Genomic DNA, 21346 nt, shown 5'->3' on the forward strand with positions numbered 1-21346 from the left:
ACGTTTTGCAACCACACAGGGTCCCTTCATCAGGGCAGACATGGTCACGCGCAAGGGACCCTGTGTGGTTGCAAAACGTTGGCTGTTGCGACGTGCTTCTTTAATAAAAAGAACATTTGGATTTATTTCATCTTAAGCAAGGGACCCTGTGTGGTTGCAAAACGTTGGCTGTTGCGACGTGCTTCTTTAATAAAAAGAAAATTTTGGATGGATTTCATCTCAAGTGCTGGTGATCTTCATTGTTATCTACTGTTGTACTGTGGTACGCACGGCTCCATCACTGCGAGCACCACCGTTACTTCAAGGTTTTTTTTTGCTGTATGGTGTCCAGGGGACAGCCTTGTTTTATTAACATACCTAAAATATACCCACCCGTAAACATATTTGTAACCAAACCCTTGTAATTAACTTTAATACATGTAATGCAAAAAGGTATATGCTGCTGAAATACAGGGACGAGGGCGAATGCCAAAATTAACCTGGTTGCTTTTTCTACTGGCCAAAGTACAGCTGTAATTGCTAGCCTATAAGGTCTCAAATAAACATGAATATGTCTAGAAAGGTTTATGTTTAGACCAGAAATGGCCTACATCTTACATCAAAAACGTTTCTTCTAATTTCCTTCCTTTTAATAGACCGGGTAAGGATTTATAGGCTTAGTCCATCTTTTAGAGCATGTTTCATATTACATCCATATTTAGGATGCAACAAAAATTGCCGCATACAACATCACAACAGCCAACGTTTCGGAACCACACAGGGTCCCTTCATCAGGGCAGACATGGTCACGCGCAAGGGACCCTGTGTGGTTGCAAAACGTTGGCTGTTGCGACGTGCTTCTTTAATAAAAAGAACATTTGGATTTATTTCATCTTACGAGTGCTGGTATCTACAGGTATGTTAAGGAATTACGTTTGGTGACACATTTAGAGGTTTGGGTAGCTTAGGAGGTCATAGGTTAAGATAAAGTGGACCAAGCAACAGATATCCATACAGCTATCATGCGAGTGGCCATAATGTAAATCTGCACTCTGCCCATGAAGGGTAAAGCAACAGCTCACTTAAGAGCAGCCGTCCTTAGCTGTGCATTCTATCCCTTCACTCTCCCACTGAATTATTTGGCAACCGGAAGCAAAGAGCAAGTTCTGTGTAGACTCCAAGTCAAGAGGGCACCCACCCGCTCCATGTAACAATGTTGGGTGCCTAAGTGGCCGGCCACTCACATGGGAGGATTGGGAAGAGGCAAGTTTGCTCTCCTTTAACCAGAAATACTGGGTGCGTATTTTTGTACACGACTAGGTAAATGTGTCAGGAGCGAAACCATGTTATTTATAGCTTCCCATAATGTGATAGTCGCCCGCTTTAAATACTTCAAGTCACTAAACAGGAAAAATTTGTAGAAGAGCCAGTTATTCGCATGCTTGATCCAGATCAGCAAATCGAAATACTGAAGCCAGAGGGCTAGCATGACAGTCAGACACTGGCATTTCAAAAAATAAAAGTATACCATACACGCTCTTCCCTGCACAAGTCTCCTGAGAGGTTTATGTGACCTTGCATAGCGGCAGACATTGTCGTTCCCGACAAGTTAGAAACAAGCTGGGCTGATTTCAGCAGCCATTCCATCTGTTGTCAAACTGCGGCCCTCCAGCTGTGGTGCAAATACAAATCCCATTAGGCATTGCAAGACTGAAAGCCAACAGGCATGACAAGATTTGTAGTTGCACCACAGCGGGAGGGCCAGAGTTTGCCTACCTCGACGCAGGGGATTGACATGTCAACAGATGGCAATGGCAAACAGTATATTTTTAAAATGCTTTAAATGGTCAACATCTGCCTTCATTGGAATATTCTAATCTCTTACCAGGCTGGTTTCCGTTTCTTCTGGCGGCTTTGCCTGCTCTTCCGCCATGACGGCCAGAAGCTTCTGTATCATCGACACATCTTTCAGTACTGCCTGCAGATTAACTGTCTGCCAATTCGTGAACATCTGATCTGCCATACGATTGATGGGCCGGAAGCTGTAGAAATATAGGAGTCCGATATACAAGTAGTTAGTAGAGGAAGGTTTAGATGTAGAGATGCACCGATAGTAGTGTCCGTATCGGTGGTGTTATCGAGTACTCGTAGTCGCCCAAATACCGGAACTTATGGTATCAGAAAGCCAGGCAGCGAGTCATTGCACGCCGCCCGGCTTCCTGATTGACCGGGAAGCCGGCACTATGCGCTCTCGTCACCAACTGATGGCATAGAGCGGTTAATGACTCGCCGCTAGGCTTCGCGATTGGTTGGGATGCTGACCAAATAGAAAGCCAGGTGGCGAGTCATTACCTGCCCCACCAGCTTACCGATTGCCCAAAAAGCCGGCTCCATGCTTCCTCATCACCTGGTGATGAGGGAGCATGGAGCCGGCTTCCCTGCTAATTAGGAAGTCGGGCGGCGAGAAATTACATGACGCTCAACTTCCTAATTGGACTTCCAGTATTCTGTATCAGAAAAAAAAAATATCAGTACCCTTACTCAATACCAAAAAAAAAGTATCGGTGCATCCCTACTCAGAAGTCACAGACCTAAAAGCAGCCTAGTAAACAATAACTGCCAATGAAGCAGATTAATGTTATAGAACTAGATTGAAAGTAGATGCGTCCATAGAGATCAACCTATATAGGCAAAAAGAAAAAAAAAAACCCAGATGAATACATAAATAAAAATCCTCCATATTCAAGACCCTAGACCAGGGGTGGATAACACTGGTTTCCCATGAGGCATTGCAAGACTGACAGAGGCATGTTAGGATCTGTGGTTTGGGCACTCCTGACCTACACCCAAAGTTGATGGGGGAGGAGGGGGGGACGCCATTTTTAAAAGCATGATCCAATTTGCTCCAACGGGAGAGAAAATAATTTCTTCCTGATGATGTTCTGCACATTTAGGAATTGATCCAGACTTTTTTTTTTTTAAACAAAACAAATTAACAGAGTTGGCTAGATCTAAAAACAAAATTTGGATTCAGTCACTGAGTGGGCACGTAGATTTACAAAATAAGAAATGGCAAGCTGCTTGCAAAAGTTTGGCTGCAATAGGAAGACTATAGTTACATAGTCAGGTTGAAAAGGAGGAATGCAACCCCCCCCGCCCCCCCCCATAATGCATGGTTCAATTTACTCCAACAGGGGAAACAAATTCCTTGATGATCCCAAAAGGCAATTGGATATTCCCTGGATCAACAATCTCTGGTGTTTTGTTACTGGCACAGTAAACTCTGTTATCCGCATTACAAGGGAATAGGAAGATTCCGGATAAATTTAGTTTCTGGTTGCTTGAGAGTTACTATTAAAAATAGGTCTTAGTCCTCATTCACACCGAGCGTTTTGTAGCGCATTTTCCGCTCCAAAATAAAAATAATCGCTCAAATATGATGCTCAATGTAGCTCTTCCAATGCATTTCAATGGAGATGTTCACATCTTGAAGCTCAATGTTGCATGTAGCTGAAGCTCGAACATAAGCTATTTTTTGGTGGTTTTTACGCTTTTCGCCCCCAATGGACTTCAATGGTGTAACTCAAGGTCGCTCATTACCTGCATTTTTGCACGACATTGTAGCGCGATATCGCACTACACAAGTGTCACTTTTGCCCAGAAATTACACTCTCCACAGAAGCAGGAAACAGAAAGAGGAATTATGTGACATCAAAGACCGCTTTTGGTTGGATGCAGCCCAATGTAGCAGCTACAAAGTCCCTGTGGTAAAATGTCAAAAGAAGCGCAACATATGTGCACTGTACTCCTACTCACCCAAATGCTCCGGTGCCGGAACTTCCGGTCAAAGGGAAATCTTCCTCTGACCGCAAGTGCCGAGGGAGCATGGAGCTGGCTTCCTTTCCAATCAGGAAGCCGGGTGGTGGGTTACAACGCGCCTCTTGGCTTCTTGATTGGCTAGGAAGGCGGTGTCACTTGTTGCTAGGCAGTATGGCTTCCTAACCAATCAGGAAGCCGGGCGGCTAGGAACAAAGTGAAGTCAGCTTCCTAGCCAATCAGGAAGCTGGGAGGTGGATCATGAGGTGCCGTCCAGCTTCTTGATTGGCTAGGAAGCCACGCTGCTTACAAACAAGTGCAGCTTGCTTCCTAGCCAATCAGGAAGCCGGGCGGCACGTCATGACTCGCGTCCCGGCTTCCTGATTGATCAGGAAGCCAGGCAGCCTCGGCATGTGAAGCCGGGCGACTGTTAATGATCCACCGCCTGACTTCCTGATAATCTGGGCACGCGGCACTGGTACTCGGTATTGGCAAGTACTGGAAAAAAAAGTATCGGTACTCGTACTTGATACCGTAAGAAAAACGGCATCGGTGCATCCCTAACGTATACCCAACTTTACACCTGCGTGTGAGAGAGCAGGTTCGATGTAATAAAAAAATTACCGAGCTGGAGGAACCACCACAAGATCCAGGAAAAAGATGTCTGGAGAGAAGTCCTTGTCCCTCCCCAGTCCAGGAAAGAGGCAGTTCAAGAAAAAGCCTGCAGAGAAGAGGAGACGGCGTTAAAGATTGAACTTTCTAAGTCTTCATTTCATACATGTCAGCAATGAAAACAAATCATGAAGGGAATTTTTTTTCCAAGGAGTATACAATTGGCAAATACCACCGAATCATCTGTTCAATAAAACTTTAAAACCGATCTCCAGCTTAAAATAAATAACTACGTTGGAGCTATCGCTGCACCACAAGGGTTAACTGCTTGCTTTTATCTAGAGGGATCCTTTAAAATACTTATTTTTACCTGTACCCTTGTTTCCAAGACCGGGGCCACTGTCTCTCTCTCCCCCCCGCCCCTCCCTTTGTTCCAGCAACCCTATGGCATCATCACATTTAAAGTGTGGTCCTTAGCCCCCGGCATCAGATGCAGAGGGACTGTCCACAGGCTGGAGTGTAATGGGTAGAAGCGAGTGCTGACCACCAGGGGCGTGGGGGATTAGGTAAGTGAAAGTGCTTTCCAAAATCCCCCTCAACAAGCAGTTAACCTTTGCAGTGCCAGGGGAAAGGTGGGGGAGTTGTCCCACTACAAGGGTGGTAATCTTTGTTTCTTTTTTTGCCAGAGATAGGCTTTAATGCTCATCAAGGATGACACCTCCTGCCAGACCCCGATCATACTTCACTGATACATTTCACCCCATTAGGGGCTTAATCTCATGTCAGTGAGTGGTTGCAGCATAGAGGAAGAAGCTCCAGGGACAGTATGATTACCAGCTTAAAGAGAAAATAAACCGAGCATTTAGAACAGGGGTAAGCAACCTCAGCCCTCTAGCTGTGGAAAAACTACAAATCCCTTCATGCACCTGCCTCTGGGAGTAACGTCTGTGTCTGTCAGAGTCTCAAGGGATGTGCAATTCAACAACAGCTGGGGTGCCGAGGTTAACTAGCCCTGCTATAGAACACACCCTCAGAATAAAGAAATACACCTCAGAAATAAAGGTGGGGTGAGGGATAAACTACCATTTTAGTATTCATTTTTGAATCCAATGTTTGGTTTATCTTTGGACGGTTTGCACAGCTTGTTACACATTTACAGTACATACCTTCATTTTCCCACACGGCCTCTATGTGTTCCTTTGTAGTGCTGGGAGTCAGGTAACCTCGTTTCGGCAAACCGGAGGTATCAAGAGCTGAAAAACAAAAAGGCAGATGAAATTATAAAGCAGTCTAATGTACGCTATTGCACAAGGCATCTAGCATGCAGTAATGTCCGCTAGGTGCACGGCCTCCCGCCAGCCATGTGTTGCAATGCGAGATACCGCAATATACTGCATGGTGGTAGTGGAAAAAAAAAAATAGTGCATGCACTCCTTTCACTGTAAACACATAGTAATGCGGTACTGCACACGACAATGCATTGGCTGCCAAGACAGGTTCTCTTTAAAAAAGGGACATTAGGGGTCTGTTAGACCCCTAATGTCACCTTTCTTCTCCTAAGAATCTGTTCAAGCACAGATAAGGCTTGATCAGCTTCCTCCCCGGCTTTAAAACTGGAAGTGATGCACTCCGCGTCGCTTCTGGCTTCAATCAGCAGGTAGGAGACCAGCGAACAGATGAAGTGGAGCATGAGAAGCAAGCTGGGGGTGGGGAAGGGGGGGGGGGGGGGGACTGGAAAAAAAAAAGGGGGGTTGTACTGTAACCCACAGCAACTGGGCAGGCTATTTGAAGAAATAGCTATGCAACAGACCTGAAGCTCGGGTGCTAGGTGCCTGGTTTTAAATGCATGATACCATGCGTTAGGAACATACTATTGCACAAACACACTGGGGTGAGCAGGCCCTTGAGGGGAGCCTCTACTCCATTTCAACTTTAAAGATGTGTGTCAAATCCAGCAATCTGGAACATTCTACCAATTAACATGGAACTGCACTTACTTTCTGACACTTGGGGCTCCTCAGCCTTATCCTTCTGCATGTTTGGAGATATTATCATCGTCAGCTTGCTGTTGTGTTCTTTTCGTACTGTAGATTTTGCGGACCTAAAGGGCAAAAATGATTAAAAGCGAGACATAAAAATGAAACAGGGCGCATGTGCCCGATACACAATTTTCCTGTCATTTGAAATCTCAAATAAAATAAACCAATCAACAGTCTTCAGATTAAAAACAAAATCTGTATTTCCATATGTTCTATCCCACTCCTAATAACCAGATCCACCTAGAAGATTGTAAACTTACTTACTGTATGTGCCCATAGGATGGACTTCCTCAATGCAGTGACACCACTTCACTCAGCCCTGTGAATAAACACTTCCTTGTGCCTCCTGAACTGCAACTCAACACCTGAACAATGTAACATTATCATTGCTTGCTGGAAGCAATGCATGATGGGACATGTCTTGAGAATTGGAGATTGCATCACATGAAGCAGCAGGGAAAGAGATGCAGAGCACACTGGGAGTCCAGGAAGTTGATGAAAGTGATGGGCAGAGAGAAGGCAGCACTCACTACATAAAAGGGATTTTTCCAAGTAACTTTTGAATGCATTATGGAAAACAACTCTATGTATTTCTATTACAATGCTGATGTTATCACAGGAGAGCATATGGTTTAAAACATTTAAATGCTGAACTTCAGGCAAAAAGGAATACACACGAGGCAGTTTTTATCTGGCAAAAGGATTGGTATTTCGGTCCATGCAGTCCTAAATTTACACAGCTCTACCCTACAGCACAGTATGGCGTGGCAGGAGACCTGATTTTCCTCTCATGCAGTTAAAGTTTATCTAGCCACTCATCCAGACTCGTATAGACCCATTTCATTGTTGAACTTCGATGTAAAAATCTTTTCAAAGATCATAGGGAGACGTCTGGCTGATCTATTGCCGTCTATGGTCCATCCGGCGCAGTATTGGGTTGTTAAGAGACGCTCTGGAATTACAAATTTGCGCAAGGTTTAGTCAGCGCTGGAAATGGCTCGGTCCTATGCGTCTAGGAATTCAACCAATATTACATTGGATGCAGAAAAAGCGTTCCACGATGTCAGTCCGCGTTGGCTGTTCCAGGTACTGCCCATGTTTGGATTTCAGGGTCCGATCATCTCCTTCCTACAACAAATGTATATCTCCACAGCAGCTAGGATACTGACGCAGCCACTGATGAGAGCCATTAGCAAAAATTCAGGCTGAGAAATGGCCGGCAGGGGGGCGGGTGAGGGAGTGCTGAGATCTGATGTGTGAGTGGCCGAGGACCTTATACGATGTTATCGCATTCCTCTGATCATTTTTTACACTATGTACAGATTACGAACACGTGGAAAGCGATGGCTGGAGACCCAGCAATATTTTTTTCCTCCTTTTTTGGGATGTCTGAATATCTTCTGGAACTTACTCTATTTCTGCTTTGTACCCAAAACTTCAAACTTTGTTCCTTTGCCCTCTATCTGATTCTAATGTTAAGGAATGGGCCAAGGAATTTGAAGATCCAGATTAAGTGGAAAAACTACTACTCGGATATGCAAAAGTAAGGATAGTGATCACCAACGTGACATGAGGGAGACCCAATTTAAGATTCTATATAAGGCGTATGATCCGTTTTTTTGTATCTGCTGGAGCCTCCTCTCTTCAGCCACAATGTTCTCGCTGCCCACAATGTGGACAACATCGTCCTACGCTACTGCACTGTTTTTGGAGTTGCCTTTTGGTAACAGGTGCTACTCTATATCAATACCATCCTGTCTTCGACTCCTGTCCTGGACTATGCTCTTTGCTGGTTTGATTTATTCATTGGTGGTGGGAAAAAAAAAAAAAATCAAGAGACTTTCCTCTTATAAGTGGGTGGACTCGCTACATATTTGCCTTCTCACGGCCAGAAGAGGTCTCATGCGACAATGGAACGCCCCCCCACTACTCACTCAAAGATATTAGAAGAGATCTAAAGATGTTATTACACAGGGAAAAGCTGGATGCCGAGCTCCAAAAAGCTTCCCAGGCAATCAGAAAGCCGGGCAAGGACATACCGGATGACTTCCTGATTGGCCGGGAAGCGGGCTCTATGTTGTTTGGCCGCCTCGATTGTGATTGGCTGGCAAATTGGCTTCCCAGCCAATCAGCATCAAGTCGGTTTCTCGGCCAATCAGAAAGCCGGGTCATTACTCGCTGCCTGGCTTCCTGTTCCCCTACGGGACTGCCAGTCAGAGGAAATGTTCCTCTGCCTGGAAGTTTCCGTTATCGGGCAAGGTATCAGAGCATTTGAGCGAGTAAGAGTTCTCACCCAAATACTCGGTATTGGTGCATCCCTAATTTTTATTTTACTCTTTGTCTTGACTTTTGATAAGATCCGGTTTTAATAAAAAAAAACAAACACACAATACCTTCAACGCTATATTACTGGATTCCCTATTAAATGAATGTGTCTTGTATATTTATATATTATAATGTCTACAGGAAACGTCAGCTCATACAATTGCCCCTATGGTCTTACTTGCAGTTTGGGCATTTCTTAGATGCCATTTGTGTCCTCCAGAAATCGGAAATTAGTTTGTTTCGGACCACACAGATGTTTTTCACCTGCAAAAAAAAAAAAAAAAAAAAAAAAAAAGGGGTTATACTTATCTCTTTTTAAAGGGGGATTCGATTAATTTCTTTTACACATCTTAATTTTTCTGTGCTGCCCATTCTTTTTCTTCCCCTTTTATATACACTTTTTCTTCCCTCTGCCATTTTGTAATGAATCTCATCAAGAGAAGGTACCACTAAATCATCAATTGTCCCTCTTCATTATTTTTGTATGTATCATTAGCGCATGACTTAGGTTCTTTTTTTTTTTTTTTCTTCGGGGACAAACAACTTATTCTGGGATCTGATGATGACACAATGCAGGACGACACTGTTGAGCGTATAAAATGCTATTAAAATCAAAAGGATTTTAAATGCTGATTACATCACTTAAAATGGAAGTTGCTTTTTGATAATTAAAAGTTTTAGTTTCCTGAAGCATCAGCTGGGCTCCTGAGCGCTGACCCTGATATCCTGTTTCAGGGTGGCTCTTTTGCCCTGCAGAGTCTTATGGAGTCACCCTTGTGTGTGCTAGTAAGCCGTGTGTGTCTCCACAAACACAGCAAAGCAATCCACTCCCCTCCCCCCTGGGCCCCTCTCCTTCAGGCTAGTAGATGGGCGGCTGCTGGAGTCTGCTTTGTCCCTTGTAATCTTGTGCTTGACAGGAAGTTCAGGGAAGCCGAGCTGAGTTGGAGCTGTTCAGAAACATGACGACTAAGTGCTTGGTCAAAAATATAAAGAAATACTTTGCTGGGCAATGTGCATTTGTTTGCTCTGGGTTCATTATTAAAAAGGAGAACTATGGGGTTAAGGCTTTTCCCCATAGTTCTCCTTAGGGTAACGGGAGGACACAAACTAGCGTCCTCCCGTCACCCTAGGCTCAGTATACCGCGAGCTGTAGCTCGCGGTATACTGAGACGCATCGAGAGGTGAGCGAACGCCAGTATGTGTTCACTCACCTCCCGATCTACTGAGCCGACCTGTGACAGTCTCGGAAAAGCACTCACCTCATAGTTCTACTTTAAAATCAAGTTTGAGTGTTTAATACTACTTTAACTGTATTTTATTATGATTTATAATAAAGTTAATTAAAATAAAAGAAAGTCAAGGGGTTTGTAAGAAACACAGACTAATGGAAGTAAGAGTCCCCTACAGCAAGTCCCTGGTCCCCAACCATGCCTGTAGGGTGCAGCAGCCTCTTACAATCTCCCATTGCATTACACCTACTGCACAATAAGGGCAGCTCTTTGGTGATGCCCCTGATGCCCCCCTATATCAATTCAGTTGACCATCTCAGCTCTATACTTCCAGACAATTTACGCAGTCGAGCAGGGCGGCTGCATCGTCAGACAATCTCTCATAGCATTACACCCACCCGCTCATTACACTGCTATAACCTAAGCTGTATGGCTCAATGAGTACGACAGAGAGGCAAAGACTGCGAGACATCAACAGCAAGTACTGAGCAACACAAATGCTGAAAAATGTCATACTTACAAAGGCCCCGGACCCAGCCTTCTTCAGTGGATACGCTTTAAGCACTGTTCTGGTGAAAGTTTCCAACTCTGCTTGAATCTCATTACCGGTGGCAGCAGAATTTGCTTCCAAAAACTAAGGAAAGATAGGAAACATTAATAGGAAAACTCAAGTCTCTTGAGAAAAATAAAATAGTTACATAGTATTTGAGGTTGAATAAAGACATAAGTCCAACCTATTGCGTGTATGCATGTATGAGCAGGTGTGTGCGTGTATACGAGTCCATGTGTGATTTTTCTCTTAGCAATACCTGTACCCCTGTATGTTATGGTCTCCAAGGAACTCGTCCAGGAGTCTCTTGAATGATTCCACACTCTTAGCTGAAATCCCCTCCTGCGGCAGTGAGTTCCAGACCTTAACCGCTCTGGCTGTGAAGAACCCCCTGCGCCCTGTATGTTGAAAAAAAATTTCCACCAATTTGTGGTGGTGCCCTCTGGTTTTTGTTACAGAGCTAACCGTAAACAGTTTGTTACTAAGGTTGCTGTCGCCCTTGAATAGTTTATACATGAAAATCATGTCCCCCCTTAATCTCCTAACCTCCAAAGAGAACATATTTAAATTTTAACAACCTTGTTTCATAGTTCAGGTCCTCAAACCCCTTAATGAGTTTGGTAGCCCCTACTCTGGAATTTTTCCAGCTCAAGGACATCTTTTCCGAGTATCGGTGACCAAAACTGGACCGCATACTCCAGATGAGGCGGAATCAGTGATCTATAAAGTGGCAAAATTATAGACTTGTCCCTGCAATACATTCCCTTCTTAATGCAAGACGGGATTATTTTTGTCCACCTTTAACATGACTTATAAAATGCACAATTAAATTAAAAAACAAACTGAAATTTAGTGGGGGGAAAAAAAATCAAAACAAATATTGTCGCTGCATAAGGGTACACACCCTCTTATAACTAGGGATGTGGCCATGTTCAGAATGAACCAATCACATTCAAGCTGATGTTAAATAGTAGTCAGTACACACTCACCATCAATGAAAGTGACCCCAATTAAGCCCATATAAAGTTCAGCTGTTCTAGTCAGCTTTTTTTTCTTTACATTTACTCAGTTGCCTATTACAGCAAAAGCCATGGTCCACAAAGAGCTTTCAGAATGGAATGGCCCAGTCAAAGGCTGGAGCTGAATCCAATTGAAAATCTGTGGGGTGACCTGAAGAGGGCTGTGCACAGGAGATGCCCTCACAATCTGACATATCTGGAGTGGGTAAAGATTCCCAAGGCAAGATGTGCCATGCTGGTAGACTCCTCCCCCAAAGGACTGAATGCTGACATACAATCAAAAGGTGCTTCAACAAAGTATTAGTAAATATATTTATGCAACCACGTCATTTTTATTCCCAACATTTAAGGATTTTAGTTTGTTTTTAACTAAATTGCACATATTATAGGTCACATTTTTACAAGGGTGTACAGCCACTGTTTATATTTGGTTATTATCTAGACATTTTACTTAAAATGTCATTTCCTGCTTGTGTGATTGGCTCATGGATGGGCCCAGAAGTCTGCACTAAGATAGAGGTAACATTTTAGGGCATTCCCTGCTTTCCTCATTAAAGCACTGAAAGTGCAGCGGGTGGTCATAATGAACCAGATCCTCCTAATTCATGAACCAATCTGGAAAGGACATGGCGAAACAAACAGCTCACTCACCCGACTAAGAACTGCCTCCAGCTCGTGCACTTCTTTGAGGGCTCCACGTTCCAAGACCTTCAGCTGGCTGAGCAGCAGATGGATGACGGATCGGGGACATGTCAGAAGTTGGCAGTGAAAGCAGGAGCCCCGCACTAACAGGTAGAGTTTCTGAACAAGAAAAGAACAAACACAAATTCAGTTCATAGAAGCCGATATCACATTTACTGAAGCTCTCCATTCAGACCCGAGCGTTCTCTCGCCCATTTCCGAAAGCATGAGAACGCGCAACATGAAGAACCCCATTATTTTCAATGGTTCCCGTTCACACCTGAGCGTTGTATTGCTGGTCACATATAGCTCCATAAAGTACACAAGCTTTGTTGGGACAGAATTACACATCTTTGACTGCAGAGATTTCAATGGAAGCACCTAAAAAATGTGTGCAACACATGTTTACTGCACAATTATGCCGCTCACAATAGTCTCTTCCTAGTAACTAGCACTGCATTGAATAAAACAATGATCAAGCCTGACAAATGAACAAAAAAACCTTTAAAATAATTTGGAAATGCTCATGTCATGAACGGGGGTTTATGCTTGACTACAAAATACTGGGGTTGATTTATAAACAATTCACCGGGTCGGTTGAACTCTGAACATTCGTCCTGTGCAAATGTATGCACAATCCAACGCTCTTTAGTCTTTTCTTTTCAGCCCTGCCCAGTGCTTCCCTACTGGACTACAGAGCACCTTCCCCTATGTTATGAAGTCCAGCACAAGAAAACGGGCTGACAACACTACAAAGGATTTCAGTACAACGAAGGCAGTATGTTATCAATTCAAACAGAAGCTAGGAGTTCATGAGGGGTCTGGTAGATCAACAAGTGAAAGTATGTCTGGGCAATGTGCGGGAGTTGCATCATCCCCGCACAGCCAATCAAGATGGCTGAAGATCCCGGGAGGGGACAAGGTGAAGATGCTGGCGCCAATGAGGGAGCTTGTGGACAGGTCATTGCAGGATGGGAGGTGATTATAGTTCTGCTTTAATATTGATTTTGATAGTAAATTCCTGTTGAACATTTTGCAAATTAAAACTAAACCAGCAACTGTAGTTTTAGATCAAAACTAACCAGATGAGGGAAAAAATAAAACCTGTATCAAGAACCACCATGTTTTTTTGGTTCATAAAAATAGGATTTTGTACTCACCGTAAAATCCTTTTCTCTCCGTTCATTGAAGGACACAGGACAGTTTTCAGCTTTTTTTCACCCCATCTATGTGTTGCTGATCCCCTGCAGCCTCTTCCAGCCACTCCCAGTGTAAATGTGCTCAACCCATAGTTGGCTGCACACCACTGATCCTAACTGGCATCTTCATAGTGACAATGGTGGACTATACCCATGCAGTGCATGGCACCGTGGCTGATTGTAGTCTCCACAAGGGTGGCAAAGCAAGAGCACAGTAGGGAGACAGTTGCCACCCTATAATGGGAAATGCATGAACAAGGACTTTCATGGCAGGATCACCAGATATTTTTATCAAAAGCCAAATAATCAAAAGACTCAAACAACTTTTGAAATGAAATTAACATGTTAAAAGGAGAACTATGGGGGTCAGCGTTTTCCCCCATAGTTCTCCTTAGGGTAACGGGATGAGGTGAGTGGAAATCACTCATCTCATAGTTCTCCTTTAAAGCTCATATGAGGTTTTAGGCCTGCCCTACACTACCACAATATCCTTAAGATTTCCCAAAACTATACAATATGAAGACAGACCTAAACCATTCAAGTAGTATGAAATCAAGCAGGTCGTGGCGCCGTATAGTTGATGGTAGATCTATAATAAAAGGGGATCTATAGTAATTGGGTTTAGATCGACAAATCCTGGAGTTCATCTTCTGCACACATCTACACTGCTGTCTGCATGGAGGCCCTATCCGAATTTATAGAACAGGAAAGAGAAAATCTGGCCCAAGAGTTAGCAGAGAGATGCCCTTGCCTGTGCAATTTGGCAGGGGTGTGCAAATCATTAGACTGGCTGAAGATATTTCATCCTTTGGCAGGCTGAACAGTAAATAAGTACAGTGGTACCTCGGTTCACGAAGGCTTCTGTTCGCAAACAATTCGGTTCGCGAACATGAGGTTCGGCAAAAATTTTGCTTCTGTTCACAAACTCCGCATCGGGCGACGAACACACCCGCAGCCATCTTCTCTGCTCTGACACATGGTCGTGGCTTCTTCTAGTCGAGATTGCGGTCTGATCACAGTTTGATTTGGATCGCGACCAATTCGGTTTGCGACCATAATCGTGGAACGCATTAAATTCGTGAACCAAGGTACCACTGTATTTCGGCTTTGCTTTAAATACAACACTGCTATTACATATCAGATCCAGGATGGCTTATAGTCATATCAGGAAGGAAATGATCTGCCACCTACATCAAACAGCAGCGGATTATACACTGTTAGCGGCAGATCGATGTGGCCGAGGTGTCCCGGGCAACTGCGGAAATCCTGTGCACAAGTACCACATGCTTCCTTGTTGTCTGCAGGGCCCAGAGCGAGGTCGTACAAGCCGTTGATCATGGGGTTGCCCATTTTGTCCATGTACTGTGGATTGGTTATCGCCTTCACGCTCAGCTCTCTAAAATGGAAGAAAACACAAAGAGTCAGTCATCTATATAATCATTTATATCGTCAAATACATCACAAAGAGGACCTGTTAGCACAGGAATATGAGAAGCTACCAATGTCATCTGTTAACCGTTTTCAAAGCAGCAGAGGTCATCCTTATCCTTCCAATACCACTTCGAGTCAATGACCCTGAACAAGTGACATTGGAACTCTTGAGTTGCATGTGGGGCACAGGGTGGTAACTTACAAAAGTAGTAAGGATTAGGACGACAGGAGCCTGAACGCTTCGGCCCTGCTCACATCTGTGCACTGCAGGAAAACAAGCTTTTTTTTTTTCAAGTCGATGAGCTACGGTACCATTACAAAAAATGAATGGCACCGAAGCACGTCAACTAAAAAAGTGGGTTTTTTTTGTAATTTTTTTTAAAGTCCCCTGACCTCCCACATACACACGTAGATATGCGTTGGGTGCTCCTATGTGTAAAAACGACGATTGTACCTATTGTGCCTCACATGTTACATATCACCGCGAACGTCGGAGCGAGAGCAATAATTTTAGGGCCATTCATCACTGATAACACTGAACTGATGAGCGGTAAAAGCATTTTAAGTGTCGCCTATGGCTAATTTTCAGTGTGGTCATTATTTGTGAGCACGGGCAATTTTAAGGCATGACATGTTTGGTGTCTATTTACCTGACGTGACCCCATCTTTTATAGTTTACCAAAAATATGGGTAAGAATAGATGTTTTATAACATGACGTAGGAAAACTTTTTTCTTTTTTCTCTCGAAATCTACAGTACTTTTTTCATTATATAGTAAAAAATAAAAAACCAGTGGTGATTAAAAAGGAGAACTATGAGGAGAGTGCTTTTCACTCACCTCATAGTTCTAGCCGACCTGTGACAATGAGACTGTCACAGGTCGGCTCAGTAGATCGGGAGGTGACGGAACACATACCGGGTTCCCTCACCTCTCGATCCTGTCATGGCTCTCTGCCGTGACAGGGGGAGGGGCTGGATTCCCCCCTCCGATCTGCCAGCGCTGACTGGCGGAACGGGAGGGGGCGGGTACAGCTGGCTCTGCCTCTAGTTAGGCAGAGCCAGCTGTCACTCACGCAGCTGGGCGGATCTCGACATCGATGTCATGCTGACTGGTGACATTTTTAACTGACTGGTGAGACACCCTAACATTTTTCAAGCCCTGTGTATGAGAATGAGGGGTGAGAAAGGTGCTTCAGAGGAGGAAAGGTATAGATCAGACTATACTAATCACACACAGTCTACACAGCATCCACAGCAAAGCCTAAAGGATTCCTGGACCTAGAGACAAAACTTGATCAGTTTGTTGTTGAGCCTGGAAGCCAGGAGATCCACGTCCAACGTCCTCAATCTGAGACAGAGGTCTTGTAACACCTCGGCGTAAAGAGATCATTCTCCAGAGCCCAGGTGGCAATGAATGAGAAAGTCCACCAGACAATTTCCCATGCCTGGGATATGCACGACGGACACCCTGTAACGTGAAGCTCTGCCCAAGCCAAAACCTGGTCACCTTCTCTTTGCTCTGCAAGACTTCCGATTCCTCCCTGGTGCTTGATGTGTGCCACTGGCATGACGCTGTTCAACTGAATCCTGGTCGGATCACCTTGCAGTCAAGAGGTTCAGCATTGAAAGGACAACCAAATTGCTGAGTTCCAGAACGTTGCTTACAACTTTGTTTTGCCAGTGTCCAATTTCCTGAAGGTGGCAGCATAACCTTTTGTAACTGAATTATCATCCTGTGTCCCCTAAAGTGACTCTAAAAAGGTAAAGGAAGAATTTATAAAAAACTAGAGCAGACAGAATCTGTAACAGCTGTGCATGGCAACCAATCCGCTTCTCTCTTCAGTTTGGATAGTGACGATTTGAAAATGAAAGAGAGAGAAGCGGATTGGTTGCCACGCACAGCTGCTTCAGATTTTGTCTGCTCCAGTTTTCATACATTCCCCCCTGTATGTTTTCTTTCTGGAACCCATCCCAGAAGAAAGGTTTGGAAGAGACTCACACTGGTCAGCACGGTCACAAGGAACATTATATGGATTGGCATGGGCAGCATGGAAAGGGTCATCATTGCAGATAGTTATAAGCTTGCGTTTGGTCCAAGCCCAGAAGGAAGCAGTCAGTGCCGGCCCAAACAGCTGCATGTAAACAAAGGGGTGGGATGCTGGTGACATCATTGCCCTTATATGGCCACGTCAGCTTCTTTCCAGGTTCAGGTGAACTCAAGTTCAGATTGCATGTACTGTGGATAACTGCAGCAGGGGTGCCTTGGAGGTGAGGAGAATGTGTTGAGAATCAGTTCAGGTGACGTAACCTTATACAAGTATGTGGATCAGGGGGTCTGACTTTTCCTGATCTTCACTTGCAACATGCTTGGTCTGTGACTTAGGAAGCTGTGAAGCCATTGACAGCCAAGCACCTAAAGCTTACAGAAGGAGGTCAGCGCTTCTATCACCAGACATCTGATGATGGGTGAACTGGTATTTATAAACACATAACCTACAGTGTAGTATATCAGATACCTGTCACAGAGGGCACAACCACCATTACTGTATATATGCAAGCAGAAAGCCTTACACCCATAGGAGACCAATTCTGCATATATAGCACCCAGCACTGTGTATAAATAGCAAAGAGGTTCTGCAGCAGTGCAGCCTGTCACAACACCGCCACCCACACGTCCTCCCGGCTCACCTGAGCTCCTCTGAGCTGTAGATCCCGAAGCTGATGTCCCGCAGCCGCCGCCATGGTATATCCCGGGAGAAGAGCATGGTGATTCCCCCCCGATCACTGCCTCCCCGCACCACTCAGCCTTCACTTCACACAAAACACGTGCAGGATCCGGAAGTGGAACAGACCACCACTCCCGCAAGGACGGGGGTGCTCGAAAATACTGCAGTCACGAAAAGATCGCTAGGCGATGCCCGCCGGGTACACTGCTGTGTATGGACCGAGGAGAAGGAGCGGCATTTAAAATGAAGGGATACGCTGACTAGAAGGTTGGTGTTCCCTATGCAAATGGTATAGTCTTGGTAGAACGGTGGCGGTCCCCATGTAGATGGTACAGTCTGGGAGCTGAGGCCACAAGGACATGGCGCTGTCCTGTGCTCCTCTGCGGGCTGTGTGTGCCCGGCCGGGGACTCTGCTCAGGTACCGGGGAGGGTGTCCTGTTGCTACAGGCATGGAGGGAGGTGTGGAAGGTACACTGGGGTCTGTAGGTCATGTGACTGGTAGAGGACATGTCACCCTGAGGAGGCCTGGGAGTGACAGTGTCCAATGACAGGGTGTATAGAGGGCTTATGGGATATACTGGCCTGGCCTTGTCTGCAGCATGATGGGACAGGTCCTCTTCTGTGAGGGGTGGTAATGACCTGGCCTTGCCATAGATAAGTGACAGGTTCTCCTCTGTAAATACTGAGCTGACCTTCTCTGCAGTATAGGTGACAGGTCCTCTTCTGTGAGGGGTGGTAATGACCTGGCCTTGCCATAGATAAGTGACAGGTTCTCCTCTGTAAATACTGAGCTGACCTTCTCTGCAGTATAGGTGACAGGTCCTCTTCTGTGAGAGGGGGGTGGTAATGACCTGGCTTTGTCATAGGGGACAGGTTCTCTTTTGTGAGAGGGGGGTGGTAATGACCTGGCTTTGTCATAGATAGGTGACAGGTCCTCTTCTGTGAGAGGTGGGTGGTAATGACCTGGCCTTGCCATAGATAGGTGACAGGTCCTCTTCTGTGAGAGGGGGGTGGTAATGACCTGGCTTTGTCATAGATAGGTGACAGGTCCTCTTCTGTGAGAGGGGGGTGGTAATGACCTGGCCTTGTCATAGATAGGTGACAGGTCCTCTTCTGTGAGAGGTGGGTGGTAATGACCTGGCCTTGTCATAGATAGGTGACAGGTCCTCTTCTGTGAGAGGGGGTGGTAATGACCTGGCCTTGCCATAGATAGGTGACAGGTTCTCCTCTGTAAATACTGACCTGACCTTCTCTGCAGTATAGGTGACAGGTCCTCTTCTTGAGGGGGGTGACAAGTATAACTTGTACTGAGGGGAGTTTATCCAAAGTGGAGCAGACGGAATCTGCAGCAGTTGCCCATGGCAACCAATCAGCTTCTATCTTCTTTTTGTTCAGTTGAGCTTTGAAAATGAAAGAGAGAAGCTGGTTGGTTGCCACGGGCGACTGCTCCACTTTTGTTAAATCCCTCTCCGTGTATCTCAGGGGTAGGTAACCTCGGCCCCCCAGCGTCTGCCTCTGGCTTCGTGTGGCTGTCAGAGTCTTGCAATGCCTCATGGGACTTGTAGTTCCTGCGGTAGCTGGAGTGCCGAGGTTGCCTAACTACCCCTGCTGTATATTGTGACTTTTTAATTTCCTTATTTTTCTGATCCCCCCTCCCCCTCCCCCCCTTCCTCTATACAGCTGTGCAGAGGCAGCAGATCATTTTTCATAGAGATCTGTTGCTGGCTGTAATCAGCTATAGCAGTGATCTGCTGATGTAGGGAGAGGCTGCAATAGATCTTCCTGGGCCTACAGACAGACAGACCGACAGACAGGAAGGAAGACACCACTCACCTCTACACTGCGCTCCTACAGAGCTGCACTGGAATAAAATGGCATCAGGGACTCCAAAGCTCAAAGTTTTCATTTTAGTTGTGGATAGACGGGTGACAACGTCTGTGGGGTCCCTGTTGGGGGAGAACTGTTTTGTAAATAAAAGGGAGTAAAAATCCGAACTTCTTAGTGGTCACCAGAACAGGAACCGAGGTGAAATCTTCAATGGGACAGCTGTTACTGTGACAACTGTCTAAGAGGGGATTTCCCTCACTTCCTGTTGTGTCTACAGGACAGGAAGTAAAAGGAAAGCTGCCCAATGGGACACAGATGGCAAAAAACTGGTTTTAAAGAGAAAGTCCACCTTTTGGAAAATATAATAAATGCATACTTCTTCATGAAAGAAGAATTGAAGCCAGTAAAGCATTGCAACTGCAATCAGTGGATCTCTGATGCAATGCTCTGGCTTCTTCAGAATCTTCCTCCAGTCCCTGTCCATACCATGGTATGGACATTCAGTAACATGGACAGTACAGGAGGAAAAGTGAATGGACTACAATTGTAGTGACGTAACCGTACTTGTATTCCTAATATCTAAAAGCTTGGATACTCTAGATACACTTCAATCATACCTGAACTTTCAGGCCTCAGGTGATATTCTCTGTACATCCAGCACCACACAGCCTATTCCTAGCCACCCCCTATCTATGTAGACAGCACACTGCATTCCATTCAATGGAAGGTCCATCCATGAACTGACCGATTAATATCATACTGTGCGGTGCATTGCAGAGAGGGATAGGCAAAATACTACACTGCAAGACAGGAAACGCAGGAACGCGGCAAAAACGCAATGAGAACGGAACACAATGCAGCTAAGCAAAAAAAAAACTGTATTCTTGCTCCACTTTTTATGATGTCAGAGTGGGAGAGAGACAGACAGGTTGGGGTAGAGGTGATGGGTGTGCTGAGGGGTGTGGCTGTTACTCAGCTCTGCCGGCACAGAGTACTGGCGTGTGAAAGCAGAATTTTCACCGCAGGACTGTAACAAGATGTAAAAAAGAAAATGTATTGACCTGACTCGGGACTACAGCCGCTTCTGTAATGAATATAATTGTTCTTTTCCTCTCAGGTATATGTCAAGAACATGTCGGCAATCTGGAGCAAGGACAGCAGGTAGGAAACTTGTAGTGACCGGATAGAATTCAGGGCACAGATGTTTCTTCTTCTTCATCCTTTATATGTATTCTGTCAGAGCAGCACAATACCTGTGTGCTTGTAACCATTCCCATACTCATATGTCGTATCCTAGTTCCAGGGCAATTGCTTAGTAACTACGGTAGCTTCACTGTCCCGGAACTAGTATGCACCACAATGATTGGGCGCAGGCTGCTTCCTTATCCAGGAGTTTGGTTCCATGACAAGTTACATTAGTCTCAGAAACAAAGAATTGGTCTTGTGGCAGGGAGGAAGGGGAAAGGGGGGGTCTTAGTGACTGCTATGTGGAACACACGCTAAGCAGGTTGCCCTGTATGCCACATTAATAAATATACCCAGTATAAAAGCTGTGTGTGTGTATGTATATATAAATAAAAGTTGCATAGCCATTTGTTCACTGAAAATTGCTTGTATGTATGTTCTGTGTGAAGGGAGGAACAACGAATGTTAGTATACTTTGCAGGTCGAATGTAATATCAGGAAAATACTGTATCATAGCAGGAAATAAATACCTATTCCTTATGCTGTCATGCTCCATCTAGTGGCCACAATGTGGTATCTTCCTGATATTACAGTCGATCTGGAAAGAATATACACTGATATTTATTTTTGTTTCCATTCGCACAGAACAAATGTACATGCAACTTTGCCAGACCAGACTTTAGTAAAAATGTACTTGTGCACATGGGCTTCAACCACTATAAATGTAT

The 21346-nt window shown here is 44.9% G+C and overlaps 2 protein-coding genes across 2 annotated transcripts in view; one reads left to right on the forward strand and one right to left on the reverse strand.

Annotated features, from left to right (window-relative positions):
• POLR1A (RNA polymerase I subunit A) overlaps positions 1 to 17701 on the reverse strand; it is an 89069-nt gene extending 71368 nt beyond the window's left edge. Inside the window, exons 1-10 of the mRNA XM_018571462.1 lie at positions 17569 to 17701; positions 14641 to 14845; positions 12221 to 12370; positions 10521 to 10634; positions 8950 to 9035; positions 6415 to 6508; positions 5942 to 5957; positions 5574 to 5660; positions 4420 to 4516; positions 1865 to 2021 (exon numbers count right to left, since the gene is read on the reverse strand). Coding sequence (XP_018426964.1) covers positions 1865 to 2021; positions 4420 to 4516; positions 5574 to 5660; positions 5942 to 5957; positions 6415 to 6508; positions 8950 to 9035; positions 10521 to 10634; positions 12221 to 12370; positions 14641 to 14845; positions 17569 to 17645 — 1083 coding nt within the window. The 5' untranslated portion in view covers positions 17646 to 17701. The remainder of the gene's footprint in view (positions 1 to 1864; positions 2022 to 4419; positions 4517 to 5573; positions 5661 to 5941; positions 5958 to 6414; positions 6509 to 8949; positions 9036 to 10520; positions 10635 to 12220; positions 12371 to 14640; positions 14846 to 17568) is intronic.
• A 264-nt stretch (positions 17702 to 17965) lies between these two features.
• MRPL35 (mitochondrial ribosomal protein L35) overlaps positions 17966 to 21346 on the forward strand; it is a 7972-nt gene continuing 4591 nt past the window's right edge. The window contains exons 1-2 of the mRNA XM_018571453.1: positions 17966 to 18024; positions 20551 to 20594. Coding sequence (XP_018426955.1) covers positions 17966 to 18024; positions 20551 to 20594 — 103 coding nt within the window. The remainder of the gene's footprint in view (positions 18025 to 20550; positions 20595 to 21346) is intronic.

This window comes from Nanorana parkeri, unplaced genomic scaffold (genome assembly GCF_000935625.1).
Source record: "Nanorana parkeri isolate BGI_ZX_2015 unplaced genomic scaffold, ASM93562v1 scaffold1762, whole genome shotgun sequence".
In the NCBI taxonomy this organism is placed as follows: Eukaryota; Metazoa; Chordata; class Amphibia; order Anura; family Dicroglossidae; genus Nanorana; species Nanorana parkeri.